The following is an 18,984-nucleotide window of genomic DNA, read 5'->3' as shown; positions in this document are numbered from 1 at the left end:
TGGGTTAACTCAATCAGTAAGGACAAACAAAACATCAAAGACTCTTCAGAACACGACACAAATGTATCTTTGCTTTGCTCTGTGGAAATAATAGCACTACAACTAAATAGTATTTAATGACGTGTGGAAACTTGCAACATGACAAAGACTGACAACTAGTCTCTGTAATTGTATAGACAGTCTGGGTGGCCTGCACTAGAAAGACAGTGGAAGTGTTGCTGAATGCAGAGCCACTATGTCTCCATTATGAGGGAGATCTAGCATGACCACAGTGGCTGCTCATCACAAAACCTGCTACTGGTTAGCCTGGTCCCAGATCGGTTTGTGCGGTCTTACCAACTCCTATGGTTATTGTGGCAAAACGGCACAAACAGATCTAGGAACAGGGTAGCTCCAGATGGCCAGGCCAGGCTGGTAATTTCAGGAAGGCCTGGGGGCTGACTCAATGGAAAATAAGAGGCCAGGCAGGCAGACCAGAGAAACARAGAAGGCCAACCTTTCATCTCCCTCTGCCTGGCTCGGCGGCTGGGCTCTGGTCTGGAAAAATTGCTGAGAGAGTAGGCTGCTTTACTTTCATTAACACCTTGTCAACTGGGCATGCCACTGCCACCCTGCACAAGGGCTGCCTCCCTTGTAACTTTGACCTCAAAAAAGACTTGTGCTCTGCCTCCTCTGAGACAGAATTGAAGCCCTGTGCTACAAATTATACACAACGGAAATGTGCGGTACCATTGATACATGCGGGGGGGAGGGGGGGGGATAGTGAAGGCGACAACAAACCATATCAGTACTCCCTTGATGCCACCTGTAGATTTGTTTTATTTATTGAACCTTTATGTAAATAGGCAAGTCAGTTAAGAACAAATTCTTATTTACAATGACGGCCTACCAGAAGGCAAAAGGCCTCCTGCGGGGACGGGGGATTCAAAATAAAATATAGGACAACACACATCCCGACAAGAGACACCACAACCCTCCATAAAGAGAGAGACCTAAGACAACTAGATCAAATAGTGCATGTTTAGAGGGGTGGGCCCTTTCGGTACAAAAAAAACCTCCAATGACAAGTGTTAAGAGCCTCTTGGTTGGCTAAATCCCAGTGCTTAGCCAGCTTAGCCTTGCCAGCCTCAGCAGACAGTTAGCAGCTTGACATGGCAGGTTAGCTCAGGGAGTGCCATGGGGAACTGGCATTCAGACTGACTGCACTGCCTGGTGCCTTCTGTTCTGCTGCACAATTAAACACACGGTCAGCAGGGATGCTAATATTTAATCAACACACTACATCAGCCAACGTTACATAAATGTGAATTTGCTCGGACTGTCTTTTGGGCATTCACAATGACCTTGGAAGTAGAATATGACTATCAGGCTTGGGTGTTATTTGGAAATAGCCACGGGATGGTTTTTCAATATCATCAACATTGAAACTTAAGTTTTTCAACACATTTTTAGCTACTTAAGTTAATACCTGCAGTCAACTTGTGCAAAAAGTTAGGACATAAAGCAGATGATGTTCTTCATTTCACCTGTCACATTATGAAGCTTACCGTAGTTCCCCAGAACAGTTGAGCCAGTCATGTGTTTGTAAGTAGCACAACAGGAGAAAACGGGAGCAGGTGAGTCCAGCTGTGTATTGACAGGGGTTTTATATTGAAAGTTAAGTGGTKTTTTGCTTCAATAGTGATCAGGAACTTGCGACTATAGTTTTCCTTCACAGAAAATACATTAGGGCAACACATTCRGCAGAAAACAGCTTCATTTWCATCAAATTTCAAAAGAAGTGCAATTCTCTTTCGCAGGCAGCCACACAAGTAAATGAGCTTACAATGAAAAAGCAACGTTGTTTTTTTGCAAAAATKATGCATGGTCTTCATATTTTGTAATGTTTATCATAGGAAATGTAGCTGGCTACATTCTAATATTTTGCTTAAAAAGTTAACCTTGCATTATACCAGAGAAGAGTAGGCTGGCAACTATGAGAAAAGTACAGGAGAAAATGTCTCTTGTTCACATTCGCTTGTGTCAAAAAATACATTCGGTAGCACCTACCTATACATTCTGTACATAAAACATTAAGGACACCTTCCTAATATTAAGTTGCACCCCGCCACTTTTGCACTCAGAACAGCCTCAATTTGTCAGGKCATGGACTCTACAAGGTGTTGAAAGCGTTCCACAGGGATGCTGGCCCATGTTGACTCCAATGCTTCCCACAGTTGTGTCAAGTTGGCTGGATGTCCTTTGGGTGGTGGACCATTCTTGATACACACGGGAATATGTTGACCATAAAAAAAAACAGCAGCATTGCAGTTCTTCACTCAAACTGGTGCGTCTGGCACCTAATACCATACCCCGCTCAAAGGCACTTAAATCTGTTGTCTTGCCCATTCACCCTCTGAATGGCACACATAAACAAGCCATGTCTCAAATCTTTCAAATCATTTTTTAGCCCGTCTTCGCCCCTTCATCTACACTGATTGAAGTGGATTTAACAAAATAACTCAAGGATGATCAAAGTAAATTTGATGAACCTGAGCTCAATTTGGTGTCATAGCAAAGGGGTGTGAGCACTTATTAGGTTTTTCATTTGCAATAAAATTTGCCAACATTTATAAAAACTTGTTTTCACTTTGTCATTATGTGGTATTGTGTGTAGTAATGTTTTTATTTTGAATTCAGGCTGTAACAAACAAAAAAAGGGGTATGAATACTTTCTGAAAGGCACTGAGCGTCATGAGTTTAGTCCAACTGTCGTTCTACATCAGAACCCAAAATAAGCATGCAGAAAACAATGTAAATAAACACACTATATCCTCAAAACATAGTTAAAATATCATTTTGATATCATGAATGATCAGTCCTTGCATCCACAGCGCTGTCTATGAATTTAAGAGTTTCTTATATTTCAGCTTTTCATTTTAACATTGTGGTATTGTGTGTAGGCCAGTGACACAAAATCTCAATTTATTCAATTTTAAATTCAGGCTTTAACACAACAATCCATTTCAAACAGTGTAGATGAAGGTGAGAAGACAAGTTAAAGGATTTTTAAGAATTGAGACATGGATTGTGTATGTGTGCCATTCCTGCAGTCAGCATACCAATTACACACTCCCTCAAAACTTGAGACATCTRTGGCATYGTGTTGTGACTAAACTGCACATTTTAGATTGGCCTTTTATTGTCCCCAGGACAAGGTGCAACTGTGTAATGATCATGCTGTTTAATCAGCTTCTTGATATKCCACACCTCTCAGGTGGATGGATTATCTTGACAAAGGAGAAATGCTCACTAACAGGGATGTGAACAAATGTGTGTACAAAATATTAGAGAAATGCGCTTTTTGTGCGTTTGGAATATTTCTGGCATCTTTTATTTCAGCTCATGAAACATGGGACCAACACTTTACATGTTGCATTTCAATTTTTGTTGAGTGTGAGACCACCACTTTCAGCAACGCTACTGTTCGGGGGCCAAGCTACTAAATGATCTACACCAACAGTCTGCTCTGACTTCACTCACTCTGAACAAGGATCCTTTATGAGAGATTCTAAGGCAGCTAACTTCAATAAGGAAATCTGAAGAGTAAAGGAAGGAGAAAGCTGTCTTTGTGAGTCTGGATACCTGGTCTGGTCTCTGGAGCCATTTGCTGACCATTTCTCCACAGGACCCCTTTCTCACTCTTCTAATTATATACTACCTTCAGAAAGTAGACATTGTGTTGTGTACAGCCTGAATTTAAAATGGATTCAATTGAGATTGTGTGTCACCGTTTTACACACATCCCATAATGTCAAAGTGCAATTATGTTTTCAGATTTTTTTACAAATTAAAAACTAAATGTAAAACGTTGACATTCAGACAGAGCTATGGATGGACTGACCATCAATGATATCAAAATTATATTTTAACCATATTTTGAGGCTATAGAGTGTTTACATTTTTTACAAACATAGGAGTAAAAAAGGCTTATATTTTGGGTTCTGATGGGGGTATGATAGTTGGACTAAGCTCATGACGCATATACAGTGCCTTCAGAAAGTATTCAGACCCCTTGACGTATTCCACACTTTGTTCCAGCCTGAATACTAAATGGATTAAAATAAATAAAAGATCTCACCCATCTACACACAACACCCCATAATGACAAAGTGAAAGCATGTTTTTATAAATGCTGGCAGACTACAACTTCATTCGAGTACACCTGTGGTCAATTCAATTGTTTGCGTATGATTGACCAATGACTAAAACATTAAATGCTGAAATAAGTATCCTTTTGTTGTTAATTACACTTTGGATGGTGAATCAATACACCTAGTCACTATAAAGATACAGGCTTCCTTCCTAACTCTGTTGCCGGAGAGGAAGGAAACCGCTCAGAGATTTCACCATGAGGCCAATGGTGACTTTAGTTAAATGGCTGTGATGGGAGAAAACTGAGGATGGATCAACAACATTGTACTTACTCCACAATACTAACCTAATTTACAAGATTGAAAAAAAGGAAGCTTGTACAGAATAAAAGTATTCTAAAACATGCATCCCGTTTACAACAAGGCACTAAAGTAATACTGCAAAAAAATGTGGCAAAGCAATTCACTCTTAGTCCCGAATGTGTTTTGTTTAGGGCAAATCCAATACAAAACATTACTGAGTACAAATCCATATATTTTTAAGCATGGTGGTGGCAGTATCATGTTATGGGTATATTTGTCATCAGCAAGGACTAGGGAGTTTTCAGCATTAAAAATAAATGGAATTGAGCTAAGCACAGGCAAAATTTGGGAGGAAAACATGGTTCAGTCAGCTTTCCACCAGACACCTTTCAGCTGGACAATAACTTAAACAAGGCCAAATCTACACTGGAGTTGCCTTCCAAGAAGACAGTGAATGTTCCCGAGTTGCCGAGTTAAAGTTTTGACTTACAGTGCCTTGCAAAGTATTCACCCCCTTGGCGTTTTTCCTATTTTGTTGCATTACAAGCTGTAATTTAAATGGATTTTTATTTAGATTTCAAATAATGGACATACACAAAATAGTCCAAATTGGTGAAGTGAAAAAAAGTTACTTGTTTCAAAAAAGTGGTGCGTGCATATGTATTCACCCTCTTTGCTATGAAGCCCCTAAATAAAATCTGGTGCAACCAATTACCTTCAGAAGTCACATAATTAGTTAAAGTCCACCTGGGTGCAATCTAAGTGTCGCATATTCTCAGTACACACACACACACACACGTTCTGAAAGGCCCCAGAGTCTGCAACACCACTAAGCAAGCGGCACTATGAAGACCAAGGAGCTCTCCAAACAGGTCAGGGACAAAGTTGTGAAGAAGTGCAGAGCAGGGTTGGGTTATAAAAAATATCAGAAACTTTGAACATCCCACGGAGCACCATTAAATCCCTTAAATTTTTTTTACGAATATGGCCCCACAACAAACCTGCCAAGAGAGGGCTGCCCACCAAAATGTACAGACCAGGCAAGGAAGGCATTAGTCAGAGGAAACAAAGAGACCAAAGATAAACATTTACATTACATTTAAGTCATTTAGCAGACGCTCTTATCCAGAGCGACTTACAAATTGGTGCATTCACCTTATGATATCCAGTGGAACAACCACTTTACAATAGTGCATCTAACTCTTTTAAGGGGGGGGGGGGGGTTAGAAGGATTACTTTATCCTATCCTAGGTATTCCTGAAAAAAAATAAAGGAGGACCAGGTCCGCATGTAATATACAGTTGAAGTCGAAAGTTTACATACACTTAAGTTGGAATCATTAAAACTCGTTTTTAAACCACTCCACAAATTTCTTGTTAACAAACTATGGTTTTGGCAAGTCGKTTAGAACATCTACTTTGTGCATGATACGTAATTTTTCCAACAATTCTTTACAGACAGATTATTTCACTTATAATTCACTGTAACACAATTCCAGCAAGTCAGAAGTTTACATACACTAAGTTGACTGTGCCTTTAAACAGCTTGGAAAATTCAAAAAAAATGATGTCATGGCGTTAGAAGCTTCCGATAGGCTATTTGGCATCATTTGAGTCAATTGGAGGTGTACCTGTGGATGCATTTCAAGGCCTACCTTCAAACTCAGTGCCTCTTTGCTTGACATCATGGGAAAATCAAAAGAAATCAGCCAATACCTCAAAAAAGTATAAACACCATGGGACCATGCAGCCGTCACACCGCTAAGGAAGGAGACGCGTTCTGTCTCCTAGAGATGAACGTACTTCAGTGGGAAAAGTGCAAAACAGTCCCAGAACAGCAGCAACCTTGACCTTGTGAAGATGCTGGAGGAAACGGGTAGAAAAGTATCTATATCCACAGTAAAACGAGTCCTATATCGACATAACCTGAAAGGTCGCTCAGCAAGGAAGAAGCCACTGCTCCAAATCTGCCATAAAAAAAGCCAGACTACGGTTTGCAACTGCACATGGGAACAAAAATCGTACTTTTTGGAGAAATGTCCTCTGGTCTGATGAACCAAAAATAGAACTGTTTGGCCATAATGACCATCATTTCGTTTGGAGGAAAAATGGGACGCTTGCAAGCCGAAGAACACCATCCCAACCGTGAAGCACGGGGGTGGCAGCATCATGCTGTGGGGGGTGCTTTGCTGCAGGAGGGACTGGTGCACTTCACAATGGCATTATGAGGTAGGAAAATTACGTGGATATATCAAAGCAACATCAAGACACTCTGGAAGATAAATCTTGGTCGCAAATAGGTCTTTCAAATGGACAATGACCCCAAGCATACTTCCAAAGTTGTGGCAAAATGGCTTAAGAACAACAAAGTCAAGGTATTGGCCATCACAAAGCCCTGACCTCAATCCCATAGAAAATTTGTGGGCAGACCTGAAAAATCATGTGTGAGCAAGGAGGAGGTCCACAAACCCGACTCAGTTACACCAGCTCTGTCAGGAGGAATGGGACAAAATTCACCCAACTTATTGTGGGAAGCTTGTGGAAGGCTACCCAAAACGTTTGACCCAAATTAAGCAATTTAAAGGCAATGCTACCAAATACTAATTGAGTGTATGTAAACTTCTGACCCACTGGGAATGTTATGAAAGAAATAAAAGCTGCAATAACTCATTCTCTACTATTATTCTGACATTTCACATTCTTAAAATAAAGTGGTGATCCTGACTGACCTAAGATAGGGAATTCTTACTAGGATTAAATGTCAGGAATTGTGAAACACTGAGTTTAAATGTATTTGACTAAGGTGTATGCAAACTTCCTACTTCAACTACATGCATGCATATATATAAATATATATAATAAATTGAGTTAAAAAAKCCACATAACCAAATAGACCTTGTTTGTTTCTTGAGTGAGGCAGCTCCAAAATGTGTTTCAGCCTAGCTCAGTGCTTTCTGTGGTGGTGGGGCAAGCCGAAAGGCACCTAAAGACTCAGACCATGAGAAACAAGATTCTCGGTCTGATGAAACCAAGAATGAACTCTTTGGCCTGAATGCCAAGCATCACATCTGGAGGAAACCTGGCAGCATCCCTACAGTGAAGCATGGTGGTGGCAGCATCATGCTTTGGGGAGGATTTTCAGCGGCAGGGACTGGGAGACTAGTCAGGATCAAGGGAAAGATGAACGGAGCAAAGTACAGGGAAATCCTTGATGAAAACCTGCTACAGAGCACTCTGGACCTCAGACTGGGGCGAAAGTTAATCTTCCAACAGGAGAACAACCATAAACACACAGCTAAGAAAACACAGGAGTGGCTTCGGGACAAGTATCAACGTCCTTGAATGGCCCAGTCAGAGCCCGGACTTGAAACCGATCGAACATCTCTGGAGACCTGAAAATAGCTGTGCAACCTGACAGAGCTTGAGGGGATCTGCAGAGAACAATGGGAGAAACTCCCCAAATACAGGTGTGCCCAGCTTGTAGTGTCATACCCAAGAAGACTCAAGGCTGTAATCACTATCAAAGGTGCTTCAACAAAGTACTGAGTAAAGCGTCTGAATACTTATGTAAATGTAACATTTCCGTTGTTTGTTCTTTTAAATACATTTGCAAAAATTTCTAAAACCTGTTTTTGCTTTGTCATTATGTGTTATTGTTTGTAGATTGACGAGGGGAAAACAAAATTTTAATAAATTTTTGAATAAAGCTGTAAAGTAACAAAATGTGGAAAAAGATAATGGGTCTGAATACTTTCCAAATGCACTGGATATCTGAGGAAGGGTATAAATCCATTTCTAGAGTGTTGAAAGTTTCCAAGAGCACTGTGGTCTACATCACTGAGAAATAGAAAAAAATATATGGAACTACCCAGACTCTGCACCAATCTGGGCTTTATGGGAGTGCGGCCAAACGGAAGTCACTCCTAAAAACAAGGCACATGACAGCATGCCTGCGGTTTGCAAAAAGGCACGTGAAAGACTCAGAGCATTAGGCAAAAGATTATGTGGTCTGATGTGACAAATTAAACTATTTGGCCTGAATGCAAAGTGCTATCTCTGGAGAAAACCAGGCACAGCTCATCACCGGTATAACACCATCTCTACCGTGAAGCATGATGGTGGCAGCATCATGCTCTGGGGATGCTTTTCAGCGGCAGGGACTGGGAGACTGACTGGTCAGGATAAAGGGAACAATGAATTGAGCCAAATACAGGCAAATCCTTAATGAGAACCTGCTTCAGAGTCCAAACGACCTTAGTCTGGGGGCAAAGATTTACATTCCAACAGGACAATGACCCCAAGCATACAGCCAAAGTAACGCTGGAATGGATCGAAACAAGAATGTGAAAGCCCTTGATGGCCCAGCCAAAGCCCAGACTTGAATCTCATTGAAAATCTGTGGAAAGACTTGGAAGATTGTTAAATTAGATGGGGAGTGGCGGTGAACAGCAGAGCTTGAGAAAATCTGCAAGGAAGAAAAATCCATACAACAGATTTGCAAAGCTGATAGACATACCCAAGACGACTCCAAGCTATAGTCGCCGCCAAATGTGCTTATACAAATTAATGACTCAGGGGTTTGAATACTTACATATGTAAATTAGTATTGGCGTATTTCATTGTCAATACAGCTTCAAACATGTTTTCACTTTGTCATTATGGGTTATTGTATGTCATTATGGGTTATTGTATGTCATTATGGGTTATTGTATGTCATTATGGGTTATTGTATGTAGATTGGTGAGAAAAAAAACAATTTAATCCATTTTGAATTCAGGCTGTAACACCAACTTGTGGAATAAGTCAAGGGGTATGACTACTTCCTGAAAGCACTGGATAAGTCCTATTCTTCAAGAATCAGGTATATATAATTAATTTAGAAGTCCAAATATTGATGTAGCAACTAAAGAGTCTAGCTTTAAACAGTCCTATACTGGTGCACTGAATGTTTGCTCAAACATGCACAAATCCTTCTCTGTGTCTACTCCAGCTTGTGTATATTGTTAGGCCTGGCTCCTGTGTGCATAGTAGGGACTGGTCTGGCCTTACTACTATGGCAGAAGCAGAGAGGTAATGGATGGGATGTTCTCCTTATGTCTGGGTTAGAGGTCAGTTTATCTACAACTTACTGGAGAGAAGCTACATCTATAAAAAGAAGCTCCTTTTCATGAAACTCCCTGATCACTTCACTTTTTTTGATCAACACAGTAGATTGAAAATTCCTGCTACTTTTCTACAGTTGACCAACTAGATGATACACGAAAGTGGAAACTTACATGCACTCATTTTAGACATGATATTGTACAAAGTGGTACAGATCAAGCCTCTGCATCTACCTAGCATGTTTCTCCTCACACTAACCTTGAGTGAGACAGAGCAGGAGGGATGGAGCATAACCTAGAGTAAATTATCAGGGAAACTGCTTAACTTGTCATTCAGATTAATAATAGATCACAGGTTGTCTCTGTGGTGGCCTTTGAGCCTGCTCAGATTGACATCTCCCAGTGTTCAGGTTGAGTAGATACATCTGAGTGGGTAAACCCTGGCCCAGAGAGTGCAGCATTCAGCTCCAATGTGACCTCATTCATTACAGAGCCACATTATACTATATTTCGAACCATTTGGTCCCTGGGGAAACTCAAATGATGACATTCCATTATCTACAGGAAGCTAGTGGAAATCCACTTGATTAGTGAGTACACTATCAGTATTGTAAAGAACCACTTGGAACCTCAAGTTTCTCCTCAAATCAAATTAGAAGACATCTGCAGCTCACCTCATCCTCCTGCTCCCTCCTYTGAGCCTCCTCATCAGCACATCTCTGGATCTCCTCCTGGATCATCCGGGCATACTTCGAATCCTGTTCCTCACTGGGTACACAGAAGGGACAGGGGAGAGGGGCATGGATTACTGTCAGAGACCAAACCACCCTGTGTGTCATATACAGTAAGTACAATATTGCCAGGGGTCCACAAGTAAACCGATCGTTTAGATTATGTAGGAATTGTTTATGGAGACAGTCTAGATAGTTAAAAAAAAATAGTGACAGAGTGTACAGTAAAATAAACACAGAGGGTACATGGAGAGTGAGGTGAAAAATGTGTGTGTGCCTGCGTGCGAGCAAAGTGTTTATTTAAATGAACAGTGTCCTTACAGTTGTCTAGACGCCTGGCTCAGGGCTCTGTGCTGAGCTCTCTGTTCCTCCTCCTCATCCTGCAGCCTCTTGGCGATGCGGATGTCATTCTGCACCAGCTGGTTCTTCTGAATGTTGGTGGTGTAGTACTGCTCAACTGGGACAGAGGGGAACACAGGGTTACACAAACACAGCCATGGACCACCTACTACAGTAACTCTGACAGACTACTGTGAGGGGTGTGTGGGATGTTGGACTTACTTTCCTGTTCCTGTAGGTTTTGTGCCAATGCTCCATCCTCCAGGACAGCAAAAACATGGCACACTGAAGGAGAAGACATGACCGTTAGTCAAGAGGAATTTTAGCAATCTATACTGAACAAAAATATAAAAAACGCAACATGCAACAATTTCAAAATGTTTAGTTAGTTACAGTTCATAAGGAAATCAGTCAATTGAAATTAACGAATTAGGCCCTAATCTATGGATTTCACATGACTGGGCAGGGGTGCAGCCATGGGTGGGCCTACTAGGGAGCCAGGCCCAGCCAATCAGAACTAGTTTATTTCGTTATTTTTTTATTTTTTTACAAAAGGGGCTTTATTATAGACATAAATGCACCTTAGCAACACATTTTAAACTCATATTTCAATGTCATAAAATGTGGCCATATCTTGGGAAAGAAATGACCGCTTGTCTTTTATGACAATCAACAGAGAGAACTGAAAACAGCAACTGKCAGTGTGGTACAGTGACAAAACATCTGACTGGTGCTGAATGGAGCTGTATGGACACAATGTAGTGGGCAGTTGATGTTTTTGGCACAGCACTCGGTGTCCCCTCAGAGCAAAACAAAAGTTACCCATTGCATGATGTCCCAATCACACTAGAGGCCAATGGAAAGGTATATAGGTCATTAAACAGCCTACATCTAAACAGGCAGCTATTCACACAACACAAGCCATCTCTGCATGTTTGGGACACGTAGATCTATTATTGTAGTTTGATGACCAAAGTGGCTGGAGCTGGAGGGCAGCCCAGTGAGTCTCAGAGGAACACCTAGCCTGGAATTGTCAGCAGCTGCAGTGTAACAGTGCACCAAACCAGACGTGGTTATTAACCAGGCCTGGGCCCCACCAAGGTCTCTCTTTCAGTGCCTCTACTGTCACTCCTCTCTACAGCCACAGACTATATTGCGACAGAGGCTGATGTGAGGAGCTATAGGACGGGCTCATTGTAAAAGACTGGAATGGAATTGATGGAACAGTATTAAACACGTCAAACATCAGGAAAACACATACTTGACTGTTCCATTCATTCCAATGAGCCCATCCTCCTTTTGCACTTCCCACCAGCCTCCTATGCATTACACAGGGKAGAATTTAGTGTAGATTGTCAATTAATTCAATGAATTTCAATTTATTTATTTTTTGTCACATAAAAAGTGTAATGTTTGAACTCTGTGGTATATTTGTCTTTATGTGGGAGAAGCATTAAAAAGATCTCTAAACAGACCATCAGACTCTTTCCTGCAGGGGACAGAGCAGTTGGTGCAGAAAATATCTTTAGTACCTACTCCCTTGCCCTGGCCCCTGCGGGTGCCGGCAGGGGCCCCAAGACATTCCACAGCAGCATCTAAAGACTCCTGACCTCTGACCCCCAAATCAATCACCCTGCTGCATTATGGTCCGACTGTGTTACACAGCCACAGCTCCCCCATCAGTGACCGAGATAACACAGSCCTGGCCACCTGCCGAACATGGCAATAACGCAGATCAGCTTACTACAACATTAACTAGGGATGCACGATATATTGGTGAACATATCGGAATCGGCCGATATTAGCTAAAAATGCCAACATCGGTATCGGCCGATGTCGAATTTAACACCCGATGTGCAAAACCAATGGCCAAGCTGACGTGCATACCTATATAATGAAGGTACATGACGTAATGAAGCCATGTAAAATGTTACGCTTACATGCAACACAGCATTCCTAACCTAGCCCACAATGTCTGCTGTGTGGATCGAGCAGTCAAGACGAGCAGTCATTTGAAAGAGTAAGGAMATTTCAGAGAGAGAACTCAAAGGCGAAATCCATTAAAGCCAAGATAATGGAATTCATTGCCCTTGACAATCAACCGTTCTCTTTCGTGGGTGATGTTTGGCTTTCGCCGAATGGTCGAGCACCGGTTAACACAACCAAGTGCACTATTTTTCTGACGGTGCCCTACCGGAGTTACACAGTAATAGCATCACTGCTATTAGCTTCACGATAAACTGTCATATTATGGAACGCCGTTTGGGTCTTTTGAGTGTCAAAAAAGATACAGTAGCACTGTCAAAGCTGTACAAAAAAGTCTGCAAACAAGCAAACACCGGCCATGCCCGATGTGTTTACAATGCCGCGTTGGTAATAAAGCATAATTTATTYGACCGTAACTTCTGGGGTAGCTAGCTTTAGTTTGGTACCTAGCACCAATACAACAAGCCTGAAAACAATGACCAGTAGAAACTGCAGTCATTTTCACTATTCTTAGCAACGATTTAGGAATCCTTGTGAGTAAGTATTAGCTAGGTTGCCACTTGTTGTTCGCCTATTGAAATTGAACTTCAGTTCATGAAAATAAATAGCTAGCCAGCTACTTAACCCTGTTGCCCAAAGCTAACGTTATAAGCAGCCATCTAGCTTCATCTGGCTAGTGAGGCTCGACCTGACCGGGTTGTGTTGTGCCTAATCCTTATTGTGGCTAGCGTGACAAGTGGAATTTGCGGTCTACCATCAAAATAAAAGAATGTCATTGGCAGTGACAAACGAATACAAATAGTAGAATTATGCCATACTTTTATTTTGAAGGCTAACCGCAAAGTCCACTATTGTGGCTAGCTTCACATAGATGGGTCCGACCACCATTAATCAAATAAGATTGGGAGTCCCACGGTTGGGACTCCCAAACACGGTTAGCAAGCTAACTATATAGCTACTGAAACAGATGTTGTTTTGCTATGTTTTTGGGGAAGAACATTGTTTGCATCCATGAGCTAGCTTTTTTTTTTTTAAATGACCAGCACTGCAGCTGCGCGAGACCACTTTCCCAGCATCATAGCATAGGTATTGATGAATTGTTGTGACATATGAAATACGAGTGATAGTTAATACACATTGATTACACTATGTAAAAAAATGTATGAACTTGTTAAATTGTGTGACGTGCAGTCATTTTCAGGTCCTGATTGGTCAAAGTGTTATTTGACACGCAAAGACCCAAACGGCGTTCCATAGAAATCCTGGTTGAGAATGAAATGACTGAACAAATAAACAACGAAACAAGTGAGTGAAAGAAATAGGTTTTGATTATGTTTTACTGGTAATGGGGASATGCGTAAATACCAACAAAATTACTTTTTGGTCAGTGTGTAACCTTTATTTAACTAGGCAAGTCARTTAAGAAAAAATTCCTATTTACAATGACGGCCACCCCGACCAAACCAGGATGACGCTGGGCCAATTGTGCGCCGTCCTATGGGACTCCCAATCACGGTCGGATGTGATACAGCCTGGATTCGAACCAGGGACTGTAGTGACGCCTCTTGCACTGAAATGCAGCGCCTTAGACACCYGTGTTTTAACTATTTAACTGTACTTGAATGCTTAAAAGGCTGCAAGAAATGTTAAATATCCGTTATCGGTATCGGCCAAAAATGTAATATCGGTGCATCACTACCATTAACCACTCCCCCAGTTCTTAAGCCACCAGAAAGTCAAATAGAGGGACAGAGAAAGAGATATTAAGAGAGTAGGTCACAGAGACAAAATGATGCCTGATGTGTAGAGAGAGGAGCACTTCATGGTTAGTAACAGGATATTAACTGGCCAATGAGGAGGCTGGTTGTTAAAGGTTTAAGTGGAGCAAAACACTTGAAACTTCAGGTAGAACAATGACCACTGTATTGGTGAATAAACTAAATATACACCACATGCTTAATAGACAAAAGGCTCCACCCAGTCACATTCTCCTTTTCCTCAGTTCAGAGAACACACTCAGACTGAATACACATTAAACATAGTCAGAGCATTTCAGTTTTTCCAGTGCTTTTCCAACATGTGTATGCATGTATTTTACAGTGCATTTGGAAAGTATTCAGACCCCTTTCCTTTTTCCACATTTTGTTAAGTTACAGCCTTATTCTAAACTGTATTAAATAAAGCATTTAACAAATCTACACACAACACCCCACAATGAAAAAGCAAAAATATATATTTGTTCAGAAATACCTTATTTTTGTAAGTGTTCAGACCCTTTCATATGAGACTTGAGACTGAACTCCAGGGCATCCAGTTTCCACTGATCATCCTTGAGATGTTTCTACAACTTGGAGTCCAACTATGGTAAATACAATTGATTGGACATGATTTGGAAAAGACACATACCTCTCATATATATATATACTGCTCAAAAAAATAAAGGGAACACTAAAATAACTCATCCTAGATCTGAATGAATGAAAAATTCTTATTAAATACTTTTTTCTKTACATAGTTGAATGTGCTGACAACAAAATCACACAAAAAATGATCAATGGAAATCAAATGTATCAACCCATGGAGGTCTGGATTTGGAGTCACACTCAAAATTAAAGTGGAAAACCACACTACAGGCTGATCCAACTTTGATGTAAGTGTCCTTAAAACAAGTCAAAATGAGGCTCAGTAGTGTGTGTGCCTCCACGTGCCTGTATGACCTCCCTACAACGCCTGGGCATGCTCCTGATGAGGTGGCGGATGGTCTCCTGAGGATCTCCTCCCAGACCTGGACTAAAGCATCCGCCAACTCCTGGACAGTCTGTGGTGCAACGTGGCGTTGGTGGATGGAGCGAGACATGATGTCCCAGATGTGCTCAATTGGATTCAGGTCAGGCGAACGGCAGGCCATCCATAGCATCAATGCCTTCCTCTTGCAGGAACTGCTGACACACTCCAGCCACATGAGGTCTAGCATTGTCTTGCATTAGGAGGAACCAAGGGCCAACCGCACCAGCATATGGTCTCACAAGGGGTCTGAGGATCTCATCTCGGTACCTAATGGCAGTCAGGCTACCTCTGGCGAGCACATGGAGGGCTGTTCGGCCCCCCCAAAGAAATGCCAACCCACACCATGACTGACCCACCGCCAAACCGGTCATGCTGGAGGATGTTTGCAGCAGAAACGTTCTCCACGGCGTCTCCAGACTCTGTCACGTCTGTCACATGTGCTCATGTGCTCAGTGTGAACCTGCTTTCATCTGTGAAGAGCACAGGCGCCAGTGGCGAATTTGCCAATCTTGGTGTTCTCTGGCAAATGCCAAACGTCCTGCACGGTGTTGGGCTGTAAGCACAACCCCCACCTGTGGACGTCGGGCCCTCATACCACCCTCATGGAGTCTGTTCTGACCGTTTGAGCAGACACATGCACATTTGTGGCCTGCTGGAGGTCATTTTGCAGGGCTCTGGCAGTGCTCCTCCTTGCACAAAGGCGGAGGTAGTGGTCCTGCTGCTGGGTTGTTGCCCTCCTACGGCCTCCTCCACGTTCTCCTGATGTACTGGCCTGTCTCCTGGTAGCGCCTCCATGCTCTGGACACACGCTGCAGACACAGCAAAAACCTTCTTGCCACAGCTCGCATTGATGTGCCATCCTGGATGAGCTGCACTACCTGAGCCACTTGTGTGGGTTGTAGACTCCGTCTCATGCTACCACTAGAGTGAAAGCACCGCCAGCATTCAAAAGTGACCAAAACATCAGCCAGGAAGCATAGGAACTGAGAAGTGGTCTGTGGTCACCACCTGCAGAACCACTCCTTTATTGGGGGTGTCTTGCTAATTGCCTATAATTTCCGCCTTTTTGTCTATTCCATTTTGCACAACAGCATGTGAAAATTTATTGTCAATCAGTGTTGCTTCCTAAGTGGACAGTTTTGATTTCACAGAAGTGTGATTGACTTGGAGTTACAGTGTGTTTTTAAGTGTTCCCTTTATTTTTTTTTGAGCAGTATATATATATATACAGTGGGAGAGAACAAGTATTGATACACTGCCGATTTGCAGGTTTTCCTACTTACAAAGCATGTAGAGGTCTGTAATTTTTAATCATAGGTACACTTCAACTGTGAGAGACGGAATCTAAAACAAAAAATCCAGAAAATCACATTGTATGATTTTTTAAATAATTAATTTGCATTTATTGCATGACATAAGTATTTGATCACCTACCAACCAGTAGAATTCCGGCTCTCACAGACCTGTTAGTTTTTCTTTAAGAACCCTCCTGTTCTCCCACTCATTACCTGTATTAACTGCCACCTGTTTGAACTCGTTACCTGTATAAAAGACACCTGTCCACACACAAACAGATTCCAACCTCTCCACAATGCCAAGACCAGAGAGCTGTGTAAGGACATCAGGGATAAAATGTTAGACCTGCACAAGGCTGGGATGGGCTACAGGACAATAGGCAAGCAGCTTTGTGAGAAGGAAACAACTGTTGGCGCAATTATTAGAAAATGGAAGAAGTTCAAGATGACGGTCAATCACACTCGCGTCTGGGGCTCCATGCAAGATTTCACCTCGTGGGGCATCAATGATCATGAGGAAGGTGAGGGATCAGCCCAGAACTACACGGCAGGACCTGGTCAATGACCTGAAGAGAGCTGGGACCACAGTCTCAAAGAAAACCATTAGTAACACACTACGCCGTCATGGATTAAAATCCTGCAGCGCACGCAAGGTCCCCCTGCTTAAGCCAGTGCATGTCCAGGCCTGTCTGAAGTTTGCCAATGACCATCTGGATGATCCAGAGGAGGAATGGAGAAGGTCATGTGGTCTGATGAGACAAAAATAGAGCTTTTTGGTCTAACTCCACTCGCCGTGTTTGGAGGAAGAAGAGTATGAGTACAACCCCAAGAACACCATCCCAACCGTGAAGCATGGAGGTGGAAACATCATTCTTTGGGGATGCTTTTCTGCAAAGGGGACAGGACGACTGCACCGTATTGAGGGGAGGATGGATGGGGCCATGTATCGCGAGATCTGTGCCAACAACCTCCTTCCCTCAGTAAGAGCATTGAAGATGGGTCGTGGCTGGGTCTTCCAGCATGACAACGACACGAAGCACACAGCCAGTGCAACTAAGGAGTGGCTCCGTAAGAAGCATCTCAAGGTCCTGGAGTGGCCTAGCCAGTCTCCAGACCTGAACCCAATAGAAAATCTTTGGAGGGACTGAAAGTCCGTATTGCCCAGCGACAGCCCCGAAACCTGAAGGATCTGGAGAAGATCTGTAGGGAGGAGTGGGCCAAAATCCCTGCTGCAGTGTGTGCAAACCTAGTCAAGAACTACAGGAAACGATGATCTCTGTAATTGCAAACAAAGGTTTCTGTACCAAATATTAAGTTCTGCTTTTCTGATGTATCAAACTTATGTCATGCAATAAAATGCAAATTAATTACTTAAAATCATACAATGTGATTTTCTGGATTTTTTAGATTCCGTCTCTCATAGTTGAAGTGTACCTATGATAAAAAAAATTACAGACCTCTACATGCTTTGTAAGTAGGAAAACCTGCAAAATCGGCAGTGTATCAAATACTTGTTCTCCCCACTGTATATATACTGACACATATAGATGTGCAGAAGATTAATGTCCTTATGGCCAAACAGTTCTATTTTTGTTTCATCAGACCAGAGGACATTCTCCAAAAAGTACGATCTCTGTCCCATGTGCAGTTGCAAACCATATTCTGGCTTTTTATGGCGGTTTTGGAGCAGTGGCTTCTTCCTTGCTGAGCGGCTTTCAGGTTATGTCAATATAGGACTCGTTTTACTGTGGATATAGATACTTTTGTACCGTATCCTCCAGCATCTTCACAAGGTCCTTTGCTGTTGTTCCGGGATTGATTTGCACTTTTCGCACCAAAGTACGTTCATCTCTAGGAGACAGAATGCATCTCATTCCTGAGGTGTATGACGGCTGCGTGGTCCCATGGTGTTTATACTTGCATACTATTGTTGTACAGATGAACGTGGTACCTTCAGGTGTTTTGGAAATTGCTCCCAAGGATGAGCCAGACTTGTTGGTGTTCTACAATTCTTTTCTGAGGTCTTGACTGATTTCTTTTGATTTTCCCATGATGTCAAGCAAAGAGGCACTGAGTTTGAAGGTAGGCCTTGAAATACATCCACATGTACACCTCCAATTGACTCAAATTATGTCAATTAGCCTATCAGAAGCTTCTAATGCCATGACATAATTTTCTGGAATTTTCCAAGCTGTTTAAAGGCACAGTCAACTTAGTGTATGTAAACTTCTGACCCAATGGAATTGTGATACAGTGATAAGTAAAATAATCTGTCTGTAAASAATTGTTGGAAAAATKACTTGTGTCAT

The 18,984-nt window shown here is 42.1% G+C and overlaps 1 protein-coding gene across 5 annotated transcripts in view; it reads right to left on the bottom strand.

Annotated features, from left to right (window-relative positions):
* The window catches only part of LOC111966623 (coiled-coil domain-containing protein 50), a 48,369-nt gene that overhangs the window by 11,302 nt on the left and 18,083 nt on the right, over window positions 1-18,984 (bottom strand). For all 5 annotated transcript variants that reach the window (XM_070444556.1, XM_023991442.2, XM_023991441.1 and 2 more), the window contains exons 3-5: window positions 10,830-10,892; window positions 10,590-10,725; window positions 10,212-10,305 (exon numbers count right to left, since the gene is read on the bottom strand). In XM_070444556.1, the coding sequence (XP_070300657.1) occupies window positions 10,212-10,305; window positions 10,590-10,725; window positions 10,830-10,892 (293 nt within the window). The remainder of the gene's footprint in view (window positions 1-10,211; window positions 10,306-10,589; window positions 10,726-10,829; window positions 10,893-18,984) is intronic.

The sequence above is a fragment of the Salvelinus sp. IW2-2015 genome, linkage group LG7 (assembly GCF_002910315.2).
Source record: "Salvelinus sp. IW2-2015 linkage group LG7, ASM291031v2, whole genome shotgun sequence".
Classification (NCBI taxonomy): domain Eukaryota; kingdom Metazoa; phylum Chordata; class Actinopteri; order Salmoniformes; family Salmonidae; genus Salvelinus; species Salvelinus sp. IW2-2015.
The sequence above is the reverse complement of the archived record's forward strand: the minus strand, read 5'-3'. Positions and strand labels throughout refer to the sequence as shown.